At 35.8% G+C, this 26,519-nt stretch overlaps 1 protein-coding gene across 3 annotated transcripts in view; it reads left to right on the plus strand.

The window, feature by feature from the left end:
* The window catches only part of NUDCD3 (NudC domain containing 3), a 111,065-nt gene that overhangs the window by 47,877 nt on the left and 36,669 nt on the right, over window positions 1-26,519 (plus strand). For all 3 annotated transcript variants that reach the window (XR_013484673.1, XM_078149838.1, XM_020984057.2), the window contains exon 3: window positions 22,743-22,875. Coding sequence is in view for 2 of the 3 variants with exons in the window: in XM_078149838.1 (XP_078005964.1) it covers window positions 22,743-22,875 (133 nt within the window). In the remaining variant the exon portion in view is untranslated. The remainder of the gene's footprint in view (window positions 1-22,742; window positions 22,876-26,519) is intronic.

Consider the following 26,519-nt stretch of genomic DNA (forward strand, 5'->3'; position numbering starts at 1 on the left):
GTATTTAAGTGAATGGGGATAGTTAGCTGTGTCAGACCTTAGAGAGAACACAAGAAAGATGAGGAATGATAAAAGACCACTGGATTTAGCAATTATGAGATCCTTGGTTATCTGAGAATGAATCAGTCTGAAAGAGAGGGCATGCTTCAGTGGGCAAGTTCCTGGGGGTGGTGTAGATTAAAATAAAAAAAAGTTGAGATGAAAAAAGAAAGATGAGACCAGAACCTATTGGTAATGTAATAGTCAATAAGGGGAGAGTAAAAGGAATTTACTGCGGCATTGAGGGCTTAGTTGGGTTACATAAATAAATTTGTAGTGGACCCAGCCAACACAATTATGTGACTATTATGTGGTATTCAATTACCTTTGCTAAGAAACTTTAGTGGTCTTTTACTTTTTGAAGAATAAGACAAATTTCCTTATTCTTACCTTTGGCCCTGTATTGTCTGGTTCTAACTTAGCATTCCAACCTTACCTTGCGTATTTCTTCTCATGTAACCTAGGTGCATCTAGGGAATTTATTTTGCATACATACATTCACAGAAGAATTAACTTTGAGCTTTTGTTTCCTTTTTGAAATATGAATTTTAGACTACTAAAAGATATCAGTCGAGCTATTGCTGTGGAAAAGATATGGATTTGGAGCTAATTGAATGACTGTACTCAAATGAGTTAGTCACTGTCACCTTGGAAGGAAATCTCTAGTGAAGGGCCCCCCAGGCATCTGTGCTTAGGCTTGTGCTGTTAAATTTTTTTAATTAGTGGTGTGGATAAAGGTACAAATGGCATTCTTATTAACTTTGTGGATGACAAAAATCAAGGAGAGCACTAGCCAACACATTTGGTGACAGAATCAGTTTCCAAAAAAGACCTTAACTTAGAAAATTGGGATTAATTTAAAAATATTTAATTTAATACTGATAAACATAAAGTCTTTTGCTTCAGTTCAAGAAATAGTTTCATAGTACAAGATGGAGAGGCATGGCTAAGGAGCAGTTCATCTGAAAAAGATCTTGGAGTTTTAGTGGACTGCATGGTCAGTAAGAGTCAACAGTTGCTATGGTATACAAAAAAGCTAATCTTGGGCTGCATTAAAGTCATAAGGTTGAATAATAAGATTATGGTCTTGCTTTATTTTACCCTATTGAGACTGGGAACTGTAGTTCAGAAAGGACATTTATATGTTGGAGAGGAAGCTAATCAGAATGGTGAAGGGCCTTGATTCCCTTCTCTGATATCATATGCATGACCTTGGACAAATTATCTCACCTCGCTCAGCCTCAGTTTTCTCATCTTTAAAATGAAAGGGTTGCACTAGATGGCCTCTGAAGTTCTTTTAGGTGTAGGGTTATGATCTTTGCCTTGTTCATGCTATATGAGGATTGATCAGATACACATAAGCTGTTACAGGACCACAGGAGAAAAAAATGAGAGAAGAACCAGGTTTAATTAGGGTATCCAAGATGGAAGTTGGAAGATAAAGGCTGAAAAGTATATATCCCTGCATGTATTAATAACTATCTACTTAGGACCTGGGGGGAAAGAGCCAGATAACTAGTCAACAGTGAGGAAATAAATGCAAACTAACCAAATCCGAACACTTAATGACATTAGAGACAAAGAAGATGAATGCCAGTAGACTTAAAAGATGACTATTTTATAAAATGGGGTGTTGAATTATGTCGAGTCCTCTAGCCATCACTATCCTCTCAGCCTAATGAACCTGACAGAGCTTTGAAGAACTAAAACATTCTCAGAAGACATCTATCCCAGGAGTGGGTGGCAGTGGTCAGAGGTATGGTTGAAGATATAAGGTGAAAAGTATTCAGTTAAAGGCTAAGCATTGTTCACACTCAGAAGTGGGCAGAAGATATCTGGGTTTCACTCCCGTTCATTTTTGTATCATATAGAGAGAAGTAAAACATGTAATAATGCTTCTGTTGAGAAGCAGCAAATCTGCTTTGTGTGTACATAAACTGAACTGTGCTTTGAAAATGCAGTTCTATCCCACTCCCACTAAGAAGACTCAGTTAAAGATCAGTTTGCCTAAAAGTGAAGGCTCAGAGAGGCTGAATGGCCCCCAGAAAATACAAAGTTTATATAACAGTTTTACCTGCTAAAGCTACATTGTTTTTATTCTAGAGGAAGGAAAAGTAAGCCATTTGCCGTTATTCCCAGGGCAATGTGAAAATCAGTTTTCCTCATTTAACCAAGAAGAATATGAGGAAAAAAATTTTTTGTTACATTTGACTAGGAAAAGGCCTATTGGGTAAAAAAAAAAGGGGGGCGGGGATTTACATCTCAAGATTCTTCCTAAGATGTTTATAGATGAATTTACTTGCAGTATTCTCAAACTTGCCCAAGTAACTTACCTTCTGATTATAGCTTCTAGAGTGTCTTAGAATTAGTACGGTACAAGTGCAATACAAGCTAATGCCTATAAGATTCTGGAACATCTGGTCCTTCAATGATTTACTTCAGTTAGGAGTCCTAGGAATATTTTAATTCTTCATTAGGAGCCTCATTAGGAATACCTCATATTAGGGCTTTGTCAGGTAAAAATCGATTAAAATGTTAGTACTGTGTAGTTGAAAAGGCAATTGTTTGTATTATTAAGTACACAGTCTAGGTACACTGAATAGTTCTCCATCTGTTCTGCACAGTAATATGTAACTATTGTGCCTTCTCTTTCATTCCATGTTTGTTTTTGGAATACTGTGGGAAGGTATTAAAAGAGGACAGAACCAAGGTTCCATTCTCAAACAGCTTCCTCATTCTTCTTTAGTTGGAAGGATCTTTTTTTGAGTTTTGGTTTGGACCTGTGATTTCACTGGTGTAGGAGATTCCCAGTAAGTAAATTTCTTCTGTCCATGCAGGTCATCAACTATTCTGCAATGTGTAGTTTTAGAGCATAACCTGGGGCCACAGAAAGATAGATTGAGTGATTTGTTCTGCTTCTCACTGCCAGAATGTTTCAGAGGTGAGACTTTGACCTCGTCCCAGATCTTGCCGCTTCTGTGGCTAGCTCCCACTCTGCTTTACTATATTGCTACACTGTCATGCTCCACATTGCCTCTTATGGAAGGATTTAAGACAGAAAAATTAGACATTGGTTATTACATTTAGGTATAGCTACAAAGTTAATTTTTAATATATTTTAATTTTCAATTCAATTTTCAGTGAAGGGAGTGGGGAAGAAATTGGCATTCTCTTGTAGCTTGTTCAGTGGGGTATCCCAGTTCTGTGGCTGTTCTTTTCTTAAGGAAGTTACACATTGTATTCATAGTACCTTATATTGTACCTTATATTGTAGGTGCCCAGTAAATATTTGCTGAATGAATGAAAAATTTTAGTACTAAAAGCAAACTTATTAGAGAAATTAACTTATGAAGTTTAAAAGGTAGCTGGTATTTATCACCTAGATTATTGAATTAAATTAATATTAATAAAAAAAAACTCCAACAACAATTTGACCTGCTCAAGTAAAACGTAACTACATTGTTATTGGCAACTTCCCTGAGGTCCATTTGAAGGTAGAAGTGTGAATGAGTTTGCATATCTTCTTCTGCATCCCCTTTTTGTGCCTTTCCTCTTTTTCCTGAGGTCCTCCTTTCCAGGCACTGGGTGACCTCCCTCCTCTTTGCCAACTCTATTTGATATGTAAAGCTTTTCATAATCTATGTCTAACCTACTTTCTAGGCTCCCATTTTTTTGTGTCTTTACTTAAGCTATAACTTGTTCCTGGAATGCATTTCCTCCTAACTTTGCTTTTTTAGAGTCCCTAGCTTCCTTCAAAGATCAACTTAAGCACCTCTTTTCCAACATTAGACTTACTTTGTGTGTGTGTATATATATACACACACATACATATTTTATGTGTTCATGTTGTTTCCTTCATAGAATGTAAGCTTCTTGAGGTCAGGGACAGTTTCATTTTTGATTTTGGTATCCCCAGCACCTTCCATGGTGCTTATCCTGGATAGATGATTAAAAAAATGCTTATTGTTAGTTGATTCCTCCTGTTAAAAAAAAAACAGAGAAAGGTTTATAGTTATGTTTATGAATTTGACTATGTTTTAGTGTGATTTTATTATGTTACCTCAACCAGCATCTTTTATTCCAAACTTTTAAAATCACTAATTGTGGAATAAATAGGTTTTTTTTGTTTTGTTTTGTCAGAGTAACTTCAGGCTTCGGTAGTCTGGAAGATATTTTTTTGTGAGAGCCAAATCTTGGGACTTTCCTAGGGGTTGAAGAAGAGTATGGATTTATCCTAGGACTTGGCGTCCACTCTCCCCTCGCCACAGGTTCATTGTCAGATCTCTTTTCTCTTCCAAAGATGAGGAACGTCTTGTCTCTTTAGAAAGACAGAGATCATGCCCAAGATTCCCCCATTCCTCTCAACCCAACTTCCTCCCTAACTCCTCCATGTCTTACTTACTCTGTGACTACCCACCCCTACCACTGTGCTCTCTGGAATGCCTGCTCCATAGTTAACAAACTTGTTTTCATCTTAAATATTTTCCTTCCTCACTCCTTCCATCTGTCTCTCATTGAAACCCGGCTCCCTCCTAACGTAGCCTCCCTGGTTTCCCTTTCCAGCCCTGGTTTGCATTTTCATTCGTTTACCCAACGTATTGGTGGGAGTAGGTGATTTGGAATACTCCTTGTTCTCCATTACCACTTTCTTTTACACTGTCACTCAATAATCTCTCCTCTTTGAAGTTCACTCAATCCATATTTGCCACTCAGTCAAAAATCTGGTAGCTGTACTGTTCCTCAAGAGTTCAGTGCCTGACTCAGGCACTTTCTCTCTTTCTCTCTGCCCTTCTACTAGGAAACTAATTTACCATATAGAGTGATGCTTTTTGAAATAGCCTAACCTCACAGTTCCTCAACTTAAATCACTTCACATGACCTACTGTTCCACCCCACTCCAGCTGTACACAAAGATGGTCATAGACTTATCTTGCCTTCACCTACAGATGTACTGTTTCTATATTCATGAATTCTGAAATTCCGTTAATGTAAATTCCACCTTCATTATTGTAGTTATTGTATGATACTGGAGTGTTTTGCCATTTCCTTCTGCAGCTCATTTTACAGATGAGGAAACTAAGTTAAACAGGATTAAGTGACTTGCCCAGGGTCACACAGCTGGTAAATGTCTTAAGGTCAAATTTGAATTCAGGAAGATGAATCTTCCTGAATCCAAGTCTGACCCTCTATCCACTGTTGCAACCAAACTGTCCCCTGCAGCATTTCTTACAGAATAGTAATTCCATTCCATTCATGTATGTAATTTGTTCAACCATTCCCCAATTGATGGGCATCTACTTTGTTTCCAATTCTTAGCTATCACAGAAAGTGCTGCTGTAAATATTTTGGAGTGAATAGGGACTTTCTTATCACTGGCCTCCTTGGGGTATAAGCATAGGAATTGTTAACCTAACTGAACTGGCCTCTAACTTGTGGACGGTGGGAGCCAAACAGAGCAGGCTAGAGATAGAAGAGCCAGGAATCAAACAGAAGGTTAATTTCAAAGTGAGGGAGATGGCTTGCAAGCAAGCAAGCAAATTAGACACCTGTGACAGGGTCCCACCCCTAGTGGGGGGCACCTGAGGCAGTGTGGGGAGACTTCAGTACATGTAGCAGTGGCTGTGCAGTGAGCTGTAGCTTTGACAGTGAGGGGTAACAGCAACAGTGTGAAAAGTTGTAATTCATAATGGGATTTGTGACCAGATCTTGTGCGCCTTGTCCTGTGCTTGTTTAAGCTTAAACAACACCTGGTACTGGTCAAAGCAATACAGTGATTTTGCCCGGGGGGTGAGATCATCCAAAGGGTGAGTGCAAAGGATTGTTGTTATGCCAAGCTCAGGGCACAGCCTGCTTGCTGGACCTTAGCTCTGGGAAACAGGGTGTCTCCTAATATCTTGACAGAATGGCACCTCTGGTCAAAGAGTATGGACATTTTAGTCACTTTCTGCATAATTCCAATTTGTTTTCCAAAATGGTTATACATTTACAGTTCCACCAACAGTATATTAGTGCGTCTGTCATTCCACAATCAACATTGACTGTTGCCATTTTTGGTCATTTTTACCAATTTTCAGTGTGTGTAAAGCCTCAGGGTTTTGGTGGGGTTTTTTTGTTTTTTGTTTTTTGCATTTCCGTTATTAGGGAGCATTCTGTTATGTGGTTGTGAATATTTTGAATTCTCTTTTTGAAAACTGCTTGTTTATATCCTTTGACCACTTATCTATTAGGGAGTGGCTATTAGTCATATATCAACAATTCCTATATATGTGAATATGTGTGTATATATATACATACATACATATGTATATATTTGATATAACTTAGATGGCAAACCCTTATCAGAAAAATTTGATTTAAAGATTTTTTCCTCCATTTGACCATTTCCCTTCTTATCTCTAGTACAGTCATTTTGTCTTTGCAGAAGCTTTTGAGTTTCGTGTAATCAAAGTACCTGTTTTATCTTTTTTTATTGCCTCTATGTCTTATTTGGTTAAGAATACATCTTCCTACCCAGAGCCGTAAAAAGTATGTGATGTTAGTCTTCTGATTTTTTTAGAGTATAATCTTTAATATTAAGATTACACATCCATAAATTACCTAGGAAAAAACTCCTCTTCTGATAAAAACTGCTGGGAAAACAGTATGGTACAAATCAGGTTTATATAAACACCTTATACTATTCTACAGTGCATTGTAATTTATGTTTCCCACTTTATCAAACACTGGGTTATTGACTTTTGTTGTTTCCGATTCTCCCTTATCTAGTCTGTTCCATTGGTGTATTTTTAAACCAATATTGGACAGTTTTGACAACTGCTTTATATTTATTTATACACACACACACATACAGAGTTTAAAATCTAGAAGTGCTATTCCTTTTTCATCCCTACTTCTTTCCATCATTTCCCTTGATATTTTTGATCTTTTGTTTTTCAAAATGAATTTTGTTATTATTTTGTCAAGTCATATAAAGTATCTCTCTGGTAATTTATTAGTATAGCATTAAAAATATAAATTAATTTTGGTAGTATTGTTATTTTTGGTAGTATTTTCATTTGTATTATGTTGACATGGCCAAGTCATGAGCATTGAATATTCCTCCAGCTATTTAGGTTGTTCTTTATTTCTTTAAGCTAACACTTTGTAATTGGATCTGTAAAAGTCTGTTGTGTGCTTTGGTAGGTTGATTCCCCAGATAATTTATGCATTTTGTAGTTATTTGGAATGGGATTTACCTTTCTATTTTTACTTCTTGTGTTTTTATTATTACATAAAAAATGCTGTTAATTTTTTTTTTTTGGCTAGGCAGTGGTGGGGTTAAGTGACTTGCCCCAGGGTCATCCAGCTAGTAAGTATTATGTGTCTAAGTCCAGATTTGAACTCAGGTCCTCAAGAATCCAGGGCCGGTGCTCTATTCACTGCTCCACCTAGCTGCCCCAAATTGGGCTGTTAATTTTTTAAAAATGCAGTTTTATTTATTTCATTAAATATTTCCCAATTACTTGTAAAAAGTTTTTAAACATTTTTTAAAATTTTGAATTAGAAAATCTTTTATTTCCTCCTTGAGAAGGAAGTAATATCAGTTATACTTGTGAAGTTATACAAAATATTTCCATATTAGCCATCTTGGAAAATAAAACAAGAAAAATTAAGAAAGTTTTAAAAAGGTATGCTTCAGTCAGCATTCAGATTTTATCAGTTGTTTCTCTGGAGATGGATAGCATTTTTCACCCTGGGTCCTTTGGAATTGTCTTGGATCATGTCTTAATCAAAGTAGCTAAGTTGTTCAGCTTAAAAAATTGCTGTTGCTATGTATAATGTTTTCCTGTTTCTGCTCACTTCACTTTGTACGAATTCGTATAAGTTTTTCCAGGTTCTTCTGAAACCATCCTGCTCATCATTTTTTATAGCATAGTAGTATTCTGTCACAATCATATACCAAAACTTGTTCAGCCATTCCCCAGTTGATGGGCATCCCCTCAATTTCCAGTTCTTTGTCACCACAAAAAGAGCCACTATAAATATTTTTGATCTTCTTGGGCTACAGACCTAGTAGTGGTATTCCAGGGTCAAAGGTATGTGGAGTTTTATAGTCCTTTGGGTGTTGTTCCATATTGTTCCTTAGAATGATTGGACCATTCACAACTCCACCTACATTAGTGCATTAGTATCCCAGTTTTTCCACATCCCCTCCAGCATTTGTCATTTTCATTTTCTGTCATGTTAGCCAATCTGATGGGTGTGAGGTGGTATCTCAGAGTTGTTATAGTTTGCATTTTTCTAATCATCAGTGATTTAGAGCATTTTTTCATGTGACTGTTGATAGTTTCGATTTCTTCTTCTGAAAACTGCCTGTTCATATCCTTTGACTATTTGTCGACTGGGGAATGGCTCTTATGTTTATGAATTTGGCTTAGCTCTATATACATTTGAGAAATGAGACCATTATCAGAGAAACTTGCTGTAAAGTTTTCTTCTAATTTCCTGTTTTCCTGCTAATTTTGGCTGCATCAGTGTTTTTTTTAAACACAGAGATGAATGGAGGAAAATGTAAACATAACTCATAATTTTAAATGTGACTGTATTAAGCAATCCAATAAAACTAAAAAAAATGACAGACTGAATAAGAAAACAAAACCCTCTAATCTGTTTCTTACAACAAATACATTTTCAAAGCAAAGACACACAAAATAAAACTGAAGGAATGGAAAAAATTTTACTAAGCATCAAAAAGGCTGGAGGCACAATCATGTTATCTACCAAAGCAAAAACTTTTTTTTAATAGAGCAAATAAATGGTTTCAAAAATCAAATAAGAGCAATAGAGGAAAAATTGAGAAAAGAAATGAGAATGGAAAATTTTAAAAACAGAATTAACAGCTTGGTAAAAGAGGCACAAAAAGTACTGAAGAAAATAATGCCTTAAAAAAATTAGTCAAAATGATAAAATAGATACAAAAGAAAAATACTAAAGAAAATAATTTCTTAAAAATCAGAACTGGAACCAAACATTTAAAGAACAATTAATACTGTACAAATTATTTGGGAAAAAATGACAAAGAAGTAGTCCTACTAAGCTTTTATGATGCAAATATGGTGCTGATACTTAAATCAAGAAAAGCTAAAAAATAAAATAAATAAAAATCAGAACTGGCCACATGGTAAAAGAGGTACAACATCTCACTAAAAAAAATAACTCCTTAAAATTTGGAATTGGTCCCCTGGGAGCTAATGGCAACACAAAACAATAATACAAAGTCAAAAGAATGGAAAAAAAATAGAAAATATGAAATATCTATCTCATCAGGGGATCAACTGATTAGGAGAACAAATCATAAAGAGATAATTTAAGAATTATTATAGTATCTGAAAGCCATGATTAAAAAAAGAGCCTAGACAATGTATTTCAAAGAAAGTATAAAGGAAAACTGCGTAGAAATTTTAGAACCAGAGAACAAAGTAGAAGTTGAAAGAATCCACCAATCATCTCCTGAAAAAGATCCCAAAATGAAAACTCACAGGAATATTAATCTTAGCCAAATTCCAGAACCTTCAAGTCAAGAAGAGGATACTGCAAGTAGCCAAAAAGAAACAGTTCCGATTCTATGGAGCCACGGTTAGGGTCACATAAGATTTAGCAGCTATCACTATAAAGAGGTGGAGGGCTTAGGATGTCATGTTCTGGAATGCAAAGGGGCTAGGACTACAGTAAAGTATAATCTACCCAGCAAAACTAAATGTAATCCTTCAGAGAAAATGGATATTTAATGAAATAAAAGCATTTCAAGCATTCCTGATGAAAAAACCAGAGGTGAATAGGAAATTTGACATTCAAACTCAAGACTGAAGAGAGACATTTTTTTAGGTAGACATGAATGAGAACTCATAAAAGACTTAAATAAGGTTAAACTGTTTACATTCCTGAATGGGAAGATAATGCATGTAACCCTTAAGAACTTTATCATCATTAGAGAAGTTAAAAGGAGTCTACTTCTAAAGAGGGAATAGGACTGTAATTATGGTCCTAAAATAGCTTGTCAAAAATCTCCAAACATGTGTGAGAATCTCAGTTACCAATATCGTTAATTATTTATCTAATTACTTTTGTTAACTTTGAGGAAGGGGTGTATGTGGAACCTGTGCTTGCATCTTTGTGGGCATCTCCAGGTGTGGAAGTTCCCTCCACCAATGTAAATTAGTATTTTCCTAATTTGGGGAAATAATATAAATTAAGATGATTTTCGAGTGGGTATTTTAGTTTTAAAAAAAAGTTGATTAAATGGGGATTTCTTGATCAGCAACACATGTACACATTTATCCTCTAAAGAATCATAGGAATATAAATTTAGAGTTGGTAGGGACCTCATAGGTCATCTAGTCCCTCCACTTGATTTTATAGTTGAAGAACCTGAGCTCTATAAAAGTGAGGTGATTTGCCCTAGCTTAGAGTTGCAAAGAAGGTATTAACTGGCAGAGATGTATTTTGAACTCATAGGCCCTCTGATTCCAAATCCATTTCTCTTCTTCCTCCCCTAACCCTGCCTTACCATATTATAGATGTCCTGAATATGAACCTAAAACTTTATTTAGCCAGAGGCTTCTGATACTTTTCTGTTAGTTGATCCAGGTGAAGTGTTTATGCTCACTCCTTTGTTCCTAATATTTGTCTTCTTTAAATACAATTGTGTTGTGCTAAGAACTTCTTATCAACTAAACCATTAGATAAACTGGGAAAAGATCAAAATTCAAATGCATCAACACTACCGTTAAAAAAAACTACACCATTAAAAATTATAGGGGCAGCTAGGTGGCACAGTGGATAGAGGCACTAGCCTTAGAGTCAAGAGGACCTGAGTTCAAATGTGACCTCAGACACTTAGTAGCTGTGTGACTCTGGGCAAGTCACTTAACCCTGTTTGCCTCCAAAAAAAATTACGGAGGACAAGGGATTGTTGTATCACATAGAGAGGGGATAAAACTATGGCTTAGAAGAAGTAAAAGATAAAAAACAGATTTGGTTATTTAAAAAATGAAAAGTTTTTGCTTAGCAATAATCTATGGATCCAGGATAAGTAGGAAAGAAAGAAACTGGGGGAGAGGGAGGAATTGTTGCATCACATAAATAGATAAAGGTTAGACATAAAATTTATAAGAAACTGACACAAAATATGTATTACTTGTTTTTGAAATGTCACTGCTATTTCCTTTATGTTAGGTCTTTAGTATACCATGCAGCCACTGTTTTGTCTTCCTTGAGTTACCTAGATTCCTTGAACATAAGAAGCCTTAAACAGTTGTGAGGATTGATTTCATGCCAGGTGATTAGCTTAAAATCTTATAGGAAAAGAGTATTTTTGTAGATAAAAACTCTCTAAATGCAGAGTAGTAGAAAGTCTATTGGGTGTCTTTAGAGTTGTAGAAGTGTAGTGATTATTTTATAACCAAGAAAACCAAGGCCTACCAAGTGGTAAATTTACTTCTTCATGAATACAGATACAGATTAAGTATAGTTGTGGTTTTGTTATCTAGGGCATTCTGGGACCACAAAGGGACTGACAAGGACAACCAGGATTAATTAAAATGGCCAAGATAGTAGCTGTGGAACTCTACATGTGGGAACTCCTTCCCAAGCAGGTGTGGCAATAAATAAGTTCTGGGGAGTTGATTGAGTAACAGAACAGGCACTTTCCACTACTCCAGGCTGCCTGTATGTGATTTGAGTGTGATGTATAGTAATTATGTGATGGAAGGGATGGTCTTCTTGTCCCTGAGTTTGAAAGTTGTGAGATCCTTGAAAATGGAGAAGAGACTCCTAAAACATAAGGAGTAATTTGAACCTATACTTTTTTTTTTAGTCCAAGTAGTTTATTTTTTTTCATTAATTTATTATGATTTATCAACAGTCACTTCCATTAGCTTTTGAGTTTTAAATTTTTCTCCCCGTCCCTCCCCTCCTCTTTCCCCAAGACAGCACTCATTGTGGTATAGGCCATGCATATACATTCCTAGTAAACATTTTCACATTAGTGATTGAACTTATACTTTTCTACATCCCTCATCTTTGCTGTCCTAGGGGAATTTCTCGTTGCCCCCAGACACTTTGCCACCTTGTATAGAAATGGTAGTGGGAGGGGCAGCTAGGTGGCACAGTGGATATAGAGCATCGGCCCTGGAGTCAGAAGGACCTGAGTTCAAATCCAGCCTCAGACCAGACACTTGGACACTTGACACTTACTAGCTATATGACTGAGCAAGTCACTTACCCCCAATTGCCTTTTTTAGAAAAATGGTAGTAGGAGAAATGTCCATTGCCCTAGACATGGGTGTAACTAAGGCATTATTTAAGTTTTTTTCCCTGAGAATTTACTCAATGCCACTCCACATGACTCTTTTTTCCCTTTTTTAAAATATTCATTTATTTTTAGTTTTCAACATTCACTTCCATAAGATTTTGAGTTCTCAATTTTCTCCTCCTCCCTAACACAGTGTGCAATTTGATATCAGCTCTACATACACATTCATAATAAACATTTTCACATTAGTCATGTTGTAAAGAAGAATTAGAACGAATGGGAAGAACCACAAGAAAGAAAAAAAAAAGGAGAGAGCGCATATAGTATGTTTTGATTTGCATTCAGACTCCATAATTCTTTTTCTGGATGTGGACAGCATCTTCCATCATGAGTCTTTTGGAGTTGTCTTAGATCCTTGCGTTGCTGAAAAGAGCTAAGTCTATCAGTCATCGCACAATGTTGCTGTTCATGACATTTTTTTAAAAAGCAGTGATTATAGTAAATCCATACCCCCTTCACTCTCTGCAGCATAGCTCTGTGTATTATATGAGTATCTCCCACCTTATTCTCTAATTTTAATGTATTATGGGTAGAATTTCCATATGCAAGTAAGTAAATCTAATAATAAAAATATGTCACAAAATCCTCTGACTAGAATAATAAAACTGAGCTGGCAGTGTTTACCTGTGATTGGGAAAAATGGAAAATTAAATGAGTTAGTAATGGAAAACTTTGGTTTATCTATACAAAGATTAATGGATACCTTGTTGAGACAAGATGGAAATAAGGCTTTGTGTATAAGATAAATGACTACTCTCTGTAATGGATAAGTTTAAGAATATACAGGAAAAGAAAATCTTGGACCTAGTTCTGAGGAATGAAAGTAATGAACAGGAACAGTTGGAGGTAATAGCTTTGTAAACATGTTGTATATTGTGCCAGGTGCCATAATCCAATTAAGTAAAACATTCGGATGGAAAAAGGAACACCACATCATCCTTCACATGGATATTCAGTTTTAGAAAAGGGAATAATACCAGATTCAGGTATTAGGATTAAATGAAAAGTAATAGTTAAGGAATAAATAATCTTACCAAGAGCTTTGATCCTTTGGAAGCTCAGGAAAATATATGCCTCCAAATAAAAGTGAGGTATTAAAATATGACAAATCCATCTGGTTGACTGATGGAGTTAAAGAGGCTATTGTAGGGGAAGTATACAGATTTAAAAAAAATTAAAGATAGTGCCTAAGAGTTTTCCAGCCTTATGTGCTTCCCTGTCAGGTTCCTATAGGTTTGTGCCCGCTCTTCAGCATAGAAGTTCAATGTATTTGTGGGAGAATATATATGAGAATGTTGATATATTTTATTTTATACATTGACTTTAATACATGAGTGTCTTTGATGTTACTATTAATGTCTTTTGCCTTTTTGTTAAGTAAATGAGTATGTTTAAAAGCTTTTAAAAATTGCCCAAGAGAGAAAGTGTTAGGTGTAAACAAAAAATTTCTAAAGAATTTGTGGTTTCTTCGGAAATTCCTTTGTGGAAATTCCCTTCACCAAACCATTTATGATTTAGTAGATAAGTCCTAGAGTTGTCTGAGGCAGTCTGCTCTCAGACTTTTTAATAGCACTATAGGGGGTGGCAAAAATTTTAGCTTCACTAATCTCAACTTTCAGAAGTCCTATTTAGTGATATAGGTATTTAAATAATATTTTTCTGGCCTTGAAGAGATTTCTGCTTTTTGTTGTTGATACATTTTATTTTGGTACAACATAATACTTCTTAACAATCCACTCCTTTGCCCATCAATTGGGGAATGGCTGAATAAGCTGTGGTATATGAATGTAATGGAATACTATTATGCTAAAAGAAATGATGAGCAGGTGGATTTCAGAAAAACCTGGAAAGACATACATGGACTCGTGCAAAGTAAAATGAGCAGAACCAGGACAACATTGTGCACAGTAGCAGCAACATCGTGTAATGATCAACTATGAATGACTCCAAGACAGTTATTACAAAACACTAATGATGGGAAATGCTATCAACATCCAGAGAAAGAACTGAGGGACTCTAAATGCAGGTTGAAGCATACTATTTTCACTTTATTTTTTTCGTGTTTTTTTTCCCCTTTTGGTCTGTTCTTTCACAACATGACTGACTAATGTGGAAATAAGTTTTATGTGATGGCACATACATAACCTGTGTCAAATTGCTTACCGTTTTAGGAAAAGGGGAGGAGAGGGAGAGAGAAAAATTTGGAACTCAAAACTATGTAAAAATGAATGTTAAAATTGTCTTTACATATAATTAGAAAAAATAAAGTTCTATTTAAAAAAATTCCGTTCTTCCCCCCTGTATATTTTCTGGAAACAGTTAAAACCTTATCTAAAAGAATGGTTGTAAGTTATAGTACTTGTTACTTTCCATTGTGGTAGTTTAACAACTTGTAACAGAAAGGAAGGTTGTAAGGCTTAGTTTTGATGGTTTGTTACCCACATTGTCTTAGTATATTTGACCTTAGTTTCTTAGAAAGCCTTTTAATGTTGTCTTGTTTTTAAAAAAAAAAAACATTGTTGCTGTGTGTATTTTCTTGGCTCTATTTTCTTCACTTTTCCTAGAAGTCTTCTCATGTTTCTGTGAATTCTCAGTAGTTAGCATTGCTTTTGGTAGCTTTTGCTTTTATGAAGTAGAAGGGACCTGAGAGGTCTCCTTGGTTAAAAAAAACCCACAAAACTTTAGTTTTATCAAATAACTTTATTTTTGTTTCAGATTGTGATTTAGAGTTTTTCCCCCTCATTTGGCCATTCTACATATAGATATATTTGGACTCAAGGTTATTTAATAAAATGGTCTTTAATCGTCTAACTGGGATTCGTGCTTAGTCTCACTAGTGGCAGTGAATAGAGAGGGCTGTGTGGTGAGAGAAGGATGGCAAATGGAGATAGGTTAAGGAAAATAGGAAGAGGAAAACCTTGGGAGCATTTGGTTAGAGGTCAGGGATTGGTGTACAGAAAAATTTAACGGGGCACAGAAGAGGTAGTTATAGGGGGTAGGTATACTCTCTTTCCCCACTGGCATTTTTACTGGTATTGTCTCCCTTGGCTCCTTCTCAGAGTTCCCCTCTCGTTCATCTTCATCTCTAAAAGAGAGATAATAATAATACCTACTTCACTGGGTTGTTGTGAGGATCAAATAAGATAATATATGTAAACCTTAAAGTACTATGTAAATGTGAGCTATTAATATTCATGATTCTTCCTTTTTCCGTAAAGTCTCCTCTTGAGAGCCCACTGGTACAGTTTTTCTAGTAGACTATTCTTTTTTTTCTGATTACATTGGAGCAGTTGTAAAGGAGTACTCATACTGATGAGACGCAGTAATCCCTTTTAGTATGAAAGTATTCTTTTCACCTTTGATTTTGCTATTTTTAAAAGAAATATGCCCATGAAAGCCTTCTGTTACCCATAATATGAATAATATACTTCTGATAACTTAGTTGATAGCAGTGTTTAATATATTGTGTGGTTAAAATATAGTCACCAGTGCTGATAATAATAGTAGTAGTAGCTGACATTTATGTAGCAGCCTTCTACCTCCAATTTTAAAAAGTAGATTGGTATCATTTCACTTTAAATTAAAGGATTGCATTGACTTATGTTAAAAATGTTTTGCCAATTTCTTTTTTTCCTTTCTCTTTATATTATTACTGTCTTTTTATCACAGTTTTTGGCCTTTTGCAACTGCCACAATATTTTGTCTATTTTTTATCCCATTCTGTTGTTCAGCATAGGTTGATCCTAAAGTAAAAGGTATAGAAAGTACTGAGAAAATGTGTTACCATTAAAAAAAAGCACTGGACTAGGAATCTGGGAACATGGATGCTATGCCTACTTCTCTCACTAATTTGGGGAAAAGTTCAACCTCTCCGGGCCCATTTTATCCCTTAAAAAATGTAAATAATTACACCACCAAAACTGATATGCTTATAGGGCTTGCAGAATGCTTTACATTATCTCATTTTTACCCCATGATAATGCTTTCATATAAGTACCACAGGTATTGTTATCCCCATTTTGCAGATGAATAAATAGAAATTCAGAGAGAAGTTAAGGAGCTTACCTATGGTCATATAATTTGTATCAGAGAAGGATTTAAATCCAGGTTTTTCTGACTTCAACAAGCATTCTATCTACTTTGTCACCCTTCTCATGGAAGACTTTTTACATACCATGCCCTTAAAGATCCTTAGAAAAGCCAAGTAGTGCTTCTGTTTTGGAATCATCACTACTTTGTCTCCTGGTAGAGTCAGGTAACATTGATCCCCTTTGCCACAGAGAGCCAAAATAAGAGTGTGTATGTTTATCCTTCCCCAAAAGGAGGGTGGTAGCAACTAGGTTTTTAGTCATCTGAACAAAAATCTGTTGCTGCTGGGTCACTAATGTGATTGTGCTTTTACAGCCTTGCTTTTTAAAAAATATTCAATGGCTCATTACCAGGGGTCCTGAATGGGATAGTATTCTTGTAATACTTAAAAAGGGAATGAAAGTCTTTCCAAGTTTTTTTTTCATATTTTTCTAAGATCATCAAGCTCATCATTTCTTGTAGCATAGTAATAGTCAATTGACTGCAGTTCCCAGTTCTTTGCCACCATAAAGAGAGCTTCTGTAAACATTTTAGAAGATATAGGTTCTTTTCCCTTTTCCCTAATCATCTTTGGAAATAGATCTATTAGTGGTATTGCTGGGTCAAAGTGTATAGGCATTTTAATAACTCTTTGGGCATAATTCCAGATTGCTCTCCAAAATGGTTGAATCAGTTTACAATTCCACCAACGATTAGTGTCTCAATTTTTCCACATCCCCTCCAACATTTGTCGCTTTCCTTTTCAATCATTTTAGCCAATCTGATAGGTATAAAATGATGTCTCAAAGTTGTTTTAATTTGCATTTCTCTAATCAATAATGATTTAGAGTATTTTTTTATATGACTACAAATTGTTTTGATTTCTTCATTGGAAAACTGCCTGTTCATATCCTTGGCTATTTATCAGTTGGGAGATGACTTGCATTCTTATAGATTTGACAAAGTTCTTTATAGATTTGAGATATAAGACCTTTATCTGAGAAACTGTCTAAAAAATATTCTTGCATGAAATAATGAAGAGCGAAATGAGCAGAACCAGGAGAAAATTGTATACAGTAACTGCAGTATTGTTTTAAGAACAACTTTGAGCGAATAAGTCATTTTGACTATTATAAATACCCAGATTAACTACAGAGGACCAGTGAAGGAAGATGCTATCTGCATCCAGAAAAAGAACTGATAGATGTATAGAATGATTTTACACGCGCGCGCGCACACACACACGTACATGCACACACACACATTTGTAGGGGTAGGGAAGAAAAAAGAGAAAAAAAATTATATGATAACTGTATTATATATTTAAGAGGAAAAGCAAGTTGTATATAATAGATTTGCAGTTTCGTGTGCAATTTTTTTTTGTTTTTGCTGTACGATATTCTGAAAATTCTTGTTTTGTCCCATAAATTAAAAATAAAGTAATTTTTAAAAAATTTTAAAGGGAATGAAAGAAAACATTTAGCTCATAGTTTTAGTATAGTGATGCCATGGTGAGCCTGAGCTATTGATGAAATGTAATCCTAGATATTTCTCAAAATCATCAGACTGTGTCAAGTGTTTGGATACCTGACGAATTATGACAGAAGATGTGTGAATTGTCAGTAGTGTCTATTTCTGTGCTCTACTTTAGTCCTTCTGAAATTATCATATGTATTAGCAGAGAAGGCACTGAATATGACCATTTTTGTGATAGCTTTGCTTCCCCTCTACTGTGTAATGATTTTTCCCTGGCCTTTTGACTCCCACTATCTACAGGTGATTTTGGAATCAAGCACTCCCTGCTCCTTAGAGGTTAAATGCTACTGTCAGCAAGACGGGGTAGGGGGTGGGGATGGGCATCTATATATGTTTGTGTCACTCTTGTCACCATGGAAACAAAGGGACCGTGGTTGTCCAAGGAGATAGGCGGTATAGGTTCTTCAAATTTGAGTATGTTTAGAACCCTGTTAACCTCTGTTGAGGTAATGAGAATTATCTTATTTTCATGGACTAACAACTGGAATGGTAGCTGAAGTTCTCATAACAGATTGTAGTTTAAAAGTGAATGGGGAAAGTAGTTGGTTTCAAAACCACCTGCAAATGGCAGGAGCCAAAAAAATAAATGAAGGAGGTTTATTTTTACATTGTGTGTTCTTTAAATAATGAACTTTATTTAAAGAGAATGTGGATTTGGAGAGTTTAAAAAAGCATCTTGCAACTTACTGCTGATTATGTAGTTTTGTCAGTGATTCTTTTGCATCAGAGTACTCCTAAGGAGAACAGGATCTAGAACAATGAATGGAGGGTCTTAGAGTTGTATGTAGTCTAATTCTTATTTGTTGATCAGTGAATCATCACTTCCGCAGGCATGTAGGAACCAAAATGATACTTCCTCGTGTTCTGTGGTTGCTTCTTCCACCCCAAATAAAAAAGGGTAGGTTGATACTAGTTAACTTAAAAATAAACAAAAGACCACATTGACTGTATGTTTAAAATGTATTTCCCAGGTCCCCTTTTATCCTATCCGAATCCTTTTTTTCCTTCAAATTGCTACTTTCCCCATCCATTTTCAGCCTCTCTACAACTTCCTCAGCCTCATGTCCCCTTTTGTCCCATTCTTTTGTTCAGCAAGGATTATAATATATCAGTTCCTAAACCTGAAGTAAGAAGTTTAGAAGGTTTGGAGATATTATGTTATAAAGAAAAGAGCACTGGAGTAGGAATCTGGAAAATTGGATGCTAGGCGTGCTTCTGTCACTATGATATATATATAGGTATAGATTATATAGAGAGATGTAGATATAGATATATAACCTACCTCTCTCTCTCAATATATATATATATATATATATATATATATATATATATATATATATATATATATATATATATATATATATATATATGACTATTGTCAGAGGCAGTATTTCAAAGCTGGGTCTTTCTGATTGCAAACCAGTACTCTATCCATGTTATCACAGTGCTTCTCATAGAAAGGAAAGTATTCACATAACTATTACATGCCCATTGGGATCCCTAGGAAGGCCAAGTAGTGAGAGCCATAGAGGGTAATGAGGAGCAGTCAATAACCATTCCTGCCTCTTACTACCACTCTATCATTTATCAGAATTCCTCTTTTGGAAATCATTACTGCTCCTGTCCTGATAGAGCCAAGCCTCCTTGCTCCCTCTTCCCACAGAGAGCCTGAAAAAGGATAGTAGCAGCTATATAGTTGTCTCACTGAAATTTAAGAGTATTTTATGCTTTCATTACACAAGTTTTTATTTTATATTAAATTGCTCACATTGAATATTAAATTCATACTATACCAAGAGAGGAATACTTTTAAGATGATCTAATTCCATCTTGAATGTGGTTTTTTTTAAATAAAATAATTTATAACGTAAGGCTTCTTAAAAAAAAAAGATTTCTTTCATTATACCCACCCTCTAACTGGCATTTGAATAGGGCTTTAAGATTTGCAAAATGTCTTTAAATACATTTTCATTTGATATGAATTAATAATTTTTGTTCTAACTACCTCACAATATTGTGAGAATCAACCCTTTGCCCTTCACACTTTCCCTTAGCCTAGATCCTATGGGGACTGAGGGGGAGAAGGTCCCAGCCTGAGCAGGCTGGTGCTAAAGTGGGACTGCCCTCACTCTTTTCTGACAAAAGAGCCCAATCTCAACCTTCCTGCCAGCTTATCTGTATAGGTAGGATCAATGTCCTTTCCCCTTTCCCATCCTGGCAGTGAGGGACCCCAAAATCCCCTTTCTATTCTGACTCTTAGGACCATTCCTCCTTCCCACTTATGGTGGACCACTCCTCTGAGACAAACATCCCAATGCATCTTAAGAACTCTTGGGCCTTACCATCTTAGGATGTTTCCTGCCTTTCTCCTAAACCTGCAGCTGAACTCCAGTTAGAATGTGACCTCCTTGAGAGCAAGGACTGTCTTCTTTTTCTGTTTGTATCTCGAGTGCTTAGCACGTGAAAATTTTTCCTTCATTCATCAATTGTATGAGGAAGTGCTTAGAGGTTAAAATGCCATTAAAAGAAAGAATATGTAAATGTTCAAAAGAGAACTAAATTCATCACAGATTTGAAACAGCTTTTGAGAAAAGGCTAAGGCAGTTATTGCTATTTTAGCTAATCCTCCTTGCCTACTACCATTATACTAAAACTCCTTGGATTCCTTCATCTTCTGTCTTTCTATTGGTTTTTCCCTACTTTCTATATTAAATGTGTATTTTTTCTGACCTTCAAAGCATTGGACTGTTCTTAACCTATTTTTCTTTTCCTCCATTCTATGACCTCTTTTCTTTGCTCTCCAGAAACTTTCTGGTGATCAATTTCAATATTTTCTTTCATTCTATTCTTGTATTTTCCCACAGTGACCCTTAGAGCTGGCATTCATTTGGCAAGTTGATACTAATTACTATCAACCCTTTTTTCCCCCCAAACAACATTCTTTAAAGGATTTTTTCCTCCATTTTCAGAAGCATTGGCTCAAGAAGACTTGTATATAATACTCTTTCTTTCCACTGAAGCCTAATATGCAAGCGTAGTAAAGGACTCATCTGGTGATTATTTGCCTGGAAGAAGTTAAGGTCCTGATAGTGGATCCTATGGGAGAATATAGTTGTATAGCTGTTCAGTAACAGTAAACAGCTACTCACATATCGCCTTGCTTGTGTACCCAAGAAGTCCAGTGAGAATGTCAGGGCTACTGAGTCTGGAGAGTTATCTTTGTTATGTTGTAATTTTGGGTATCCATTAATGTTTTCTTCTCTATAAATATTTTCTTCTCCATAATCATCTTGCCTTTGTGTCTAATTTCGACCATAAACCCATGGTGCTGGGATTATGCTTATTTCTTTATCGTATTTAGCATAGCATTATACTAATTTTCAGATAATTTTACAGCCAACATTTAAATAAATATTACTTATTTGGCTGCTTATTGGGCTTTCATATTGATACTTGGTTTTAGTTTTCAGATTTCCTATGCAGTTTAAAAAAAATAGTGTCTTCTGTGCATTACTCTATTCCCACCTCAAATTGAGTTAATTTTAAGCTTTCTTTGTAAGCATATTTCCAATTATCATAATAATATTAATAATAATAATGAACTCTTTGATATTATACTATCAGTGATATAATTGTTTTGTTTTGTTTTATTTTTATTTTTAGGCAATTGGGGTTAAGTGACTTGTCCAGGGACACACAGCTAGTAAGTGTCAAGTGTTTGGTCTGAGGCTGGATTTTAACTCAGGTCCTCCTGACTTCAGGGCCAGTGCTCTATTCACTGCGCCACCTACCTGCCCCCAGTGATATAACTGTTAAGAAGAAATAGAGGTTTTTAGAGGTTTGGTAGAGATTTAAAATTTGGCAGTAGGGACAAAGCTTTCTAATACAGGCTCTGACTTTTCCTCCTCTTTTTGAGCTGAGTGTTTTGTAAGAAAATAAATAGTAGATATTTTATTAGTAGGGGCATTTTGCTTATTAAGCAGGCTCCATTCTTAAGTCTTCTTGGGGACTTAAGAGGGTTAAACAGTACTTTTTTTAAAAAAAATTATTAATTTGTTTTGATTTATCAACAATCACTTCCATATGCTTTGGAGTTGAAAATTTTTCTCCCCCCCCCCAAGACAACACACAATCTGATATAGGCTTTATATTTACATTCCTATTAAACATATTTTCTTTCACATTAGTGAAGTTGTAAGTAAAAATTAAAACCAATAGGAGGAACCGTCAGAAAGATCAAACAAAACTCAACAGAGGGTGAAAATAAGTGATAGCGATTCGACTTCCATAGTTCTTTCTTTGGATGTGGACAGCATTTTCCATCCCGAGGCCTCTGGAGATGTCTTAGATCCTTGTAATGCTGAGAAGGGTTCAGTTTAACAGTATTAGTCATTGCATAATGTGGCTGTTATTGTTAAACAGTACTTTTAACTATGGTTGCTGCTTGTATTGTAAAACAAGAGGGTGTTATATTCATATTAATTCCCTCAGACATTTCCCTCTGTCTCTGTGTTCTTCTTGGAGACAAGTGATCTAAATCAGATTATCAGAAAAGGAACTAGCTATGAAGAGCAAATTTCTAAACATAAATTAAATCTGACTTGATCATTCCCTTCTGAGTTTTAAAACATCTTTTTAATCTTTTTTTCTGACTCTTTAAAAATGGTGGGCAGTCAAACTTGATACTCATTTTCCTATCCTATCTGTATGGATAAGTTGGCATTTCAAGTTTTTTGTTCTTCCCCAGGAGACAGGAGCAGTTCCAGAAAAACCCCGACAGTTACAATGGTGCTGTACGTGAGAATTACACCTGGTCTCAAGACTACAGTGACCTGGAGGTTAAGGTGCCAGTGCCCAAGCATGTCCTGAAAGGGAAGCAGGTAATAAGTGTTAGAGCTTCTGAGTCACAGATGGATCTAATATTTTCCAGCCCCTCATTTCCCATAATTCAAGCACAAGTGACAACTTGTTACTTCAAGGGTGATCTGTAACCTTTACTTAATCAAAGGCAGCACTTTAAATTTTGCAGAAATTAGGCTAGCTGAGCATGAAGTGAGACAGAGTACATCTTTTATATTCATCTAATGAAGATGTGATCCAGATGTGATCTGCTAAGGAAAGAATCTGTTACTGGTAAAATGTCTTGGGATGAGATTGTTTTAGAAATAAGTAGGCTGTGGAACTGTAATGATCCATTACTTTATATTTTCACCTAATTTTTTTTTCTACCCAAGAATATACTTTATCTCTTTCACTCTGTTTCCTTGCTATTACTTATGGCACTTTACAGCTTTTGGGTAACATATATTCCTGCTGATTGTTAATACTTACTTCCATGAAATCATTTTTGTCTTCCTTAGAACACTGTTTAATTTATGTTCTTTTGAAATTTAATTTAATACATTTGTCCCTCTTTTCAGAGGGATAAAGAGATAAATGTTCTTGTCAACATGCTACGTGTATATTATAAATGTAGTAAGTAAACCATACTTGGTATTTACTTACATTTTTATCCCTTCAAAGAAAAACTTGGTTCTCTGTAATTTCTAGATATACATCTCTATTCCTGACCTGTTTCCTGATTTCACTCACCTTTTCACATGTATTCCATATAGTACCACCTGGATGTCTCACTGGCACCTTAAACTGAAAACATATAAAACAGAACTCATTCTTCTCCCTATCCCCCTCAATCCTGCTCCTGTCCCATTTTGCCTCTGTCTTGCTAGTGATATCACCTTTCTTCAGTCTTATATGCTTTTAATCTTGAAATAATCTTTGATTCCTCCTTTATTCATGTATCTGGTCAGTTGCCGGTTCCTTGAAATTGTAGTGGCCAATGATTTTTCCAGGGACCTACTCGCTTAGTCGATAATATCTGAATAAATCATTGTTCTTTGGTGTTATTCTATATGATATAGATAACTTGCTGTTAAATAAATTATCGTTGCTATTTCTAGCTACTGCTGCTTAAGTAAGCTCACTGACTTGATTACAACTGGTCATAGCATTCTGACCTGACGTCTGTTTTCCAGATTCTATCCGGACTTCTGGTATCTCATTTGAAATTTTGATCTTACCCATTTCCTCCTCCCTCCCACCATAGACTGCATACAAAAGAGATCAGAGTCAATTCAACAAACATTAAGATTCTTTTTTATTCTAATATAATACAAGTTTTTTTCTTCAAAAACATTTTATTAGTGCTGTTTTCTTTTTAATGTCACTGTTACTTCCCATCCCTACTAGAACCCTCAAAGTTCTAGTGTTTGCTTTTGTCAAGCAAAACAAATCAATACGCTGGACATGCCTGAAAATGTATGCCTCATTCCATACCTCTTCTAGTCTACAACCTTTCTTCCAAGAGTCAAGAGCATATTTCACCTCCAGTCTTCTGAACTCATGATTGGCTATTTCAATAGTCAGAGTTCTAAAGTCTTTCAATATAGTTTTTCTTCACTGTATTATTAAGTGTAAAAAAACATTACCTTTAACCCTATCCACCCCACATCAAACCACCCATTCTGTGACCTAATATAGATGCAACATGGTAGAGTAGAAACACTTTTAGATTTGGGCTTATAGTCAGGGAGACCTGAGTTCAAATCCTGGCTTTGATACTTACTAGCTCTGTGATGATAGACAGATAACATTTTTGAGCCTCAATTTCCTCATCTGTAAAATAGAAATAACAATATCTGTAGTGCTATTATGAGGACCAAGTAAGACCATGTATGTAAAATGCTTTGCAACCTTTAAAGGTATATAAATTTGTTTTACTGTTAAGGGGAATGACATGAATATGTACAAGTGGATTTGTGATTTTGGATTTCTTCTCCCATGATGCAGATCTGCAACCTATTCTTCCTATTCTTTTTACGAAAAGTTCACCACATGGAGTCTGCCTAATATGCTATAGACCTTTCTCACTAACATCGAAAGCTGGAGTGCACCTGTTATCCATTGCCCTTACCACACGACCCAGCCCATTTCTTTCTGCTACATAGTTCCTTGATGTTATATCCTTTTTACCTGGCCTTTGTAGTTCCTTTTTGGCTTTATATTACAGACTGCCCATGCCCAACCAGGCTCCTTTCCTTTGGTCTCTGTGGGAAATTTAGTTATTTGGGAGCAAGTTTTCCTTCCAAACAATTCTACTGGTAAAAAGTTTGTATTGAGAAGATGGTCTTTGTTGCTATGGGAAGCTTGGGGAATCAGTAAAAATATAATTTCCTGAAAGCTATCCAACTCACTTTTCTGCTTTTTAACTCTGGGTCCAACTCCTTGTCTATCTTTACTGTCTGTCTCAGACATATTATTGGACAAGCTTTATTGTTGATTTTAATGAATGTTGAAATCTGGGTAGGAGGCATTCTTAATCCTTTTGGTCTTTCCCATGTAGGTGGACATGCTAAACTCCTTGGCATGATTACAGATCTCTTCTAGGAGCTTGTCTTGGGATTTGAGCCAAACAGAGTGATGTCATCAGTAAACAGGAGCATTTGGAGGACCTCACTATTCGCTGGGAATCCCTTTTCAGCCTGGGCTCTGTGCTGTATCTCTTCCTTCACAGTGGCAAATACTTTTGGTGACCATATGTATTCCATGAGATACGTGTAATCCATGGAACAAGGATAACATGCAAAATGATTTTAATAAAAATACATAAGTGCATAAGAGAGATACTAAGTGGTATATGGGCCAGGGAGAGGCAGTGCTGGTGCCAAGTAGGGGCAGCAGGGAAGGCTTTTTGGAGGAGGTTGCAGCATTTGATCTAGGCTTTAAAGAATGGGTAAGATTTTAGGTGACAGAGGTAGAACATGGAAGAGGAACATTGCAGACATAGGGACCATCATGAGCAAAGATATGGAGGTGGGAAAGCCTATATTGGTATGGGTAATATTGTAGGTTGTCCAGTTTGGCTGGAGTATGTAGGGAGGAAGAATATGAAATTACACTAGAGACAGAAGAACTTGCAAGATTGTGGAGGGCCTTAAACTTCAAATTGAGTTTAAACTTTGAGAGCCTTTGAGGGGTTTTGAGCAAAGGACTGACATGGCCAAATCTTTAAATGAGGAATATTAATGTGGCAACTATGTGAAGAACAGATGAGAAAAGTTAAGTCTTTTTAGAAAGTAAGATCATTACAATAGTCCAGGTGACTGGCAATGAGGTGGCATTGATAGCATGATGGTGGCATAATTGGAGAAGGGATAAGTTCAAAAAATACTATTAGAATAGACTGAGCAGTTTAAAGTTGAGATGTGGAGCTTCCCAGGGAAGAAGATTCTTTCTGAGCCTCTTGATAATACCAGGAATGCTACAGAAGCTCAGTATTTGAAGAGATAAGCCATGTAGAAATTGATTTGGGTGTTTTGTTATAGACCAAGAAATGGCAAGAAACACTGGGTTTTGTGGTCACTTCAGAAAGGGGAGAAACATTAATTTTGAGAAGTTGTTGAGACCTAGTAGATTATTTAAGATGAACATGATATGGATCAAGTGTCAGACACATGGCTTTGCT

Source organism: Phascolarctos cinereus, unplaced genomic scaffold (genome assembly GCF_003287225.1).
Source record: "Phascolarctos cinereus isolate Bilbo 61053 unplaced genomic scaffold, phaCin_HiC Scaffold_2;HRSCAF=192, whole genome shotgun sequence".
In the NCBI taxonomy this organism is placed as follows: Eukaryota; Metazoa; Chordata; class Mammalia; order Diprotodontia; family Phascolarctidae; genus Phascolarctos; species Phascolarctos cinereus.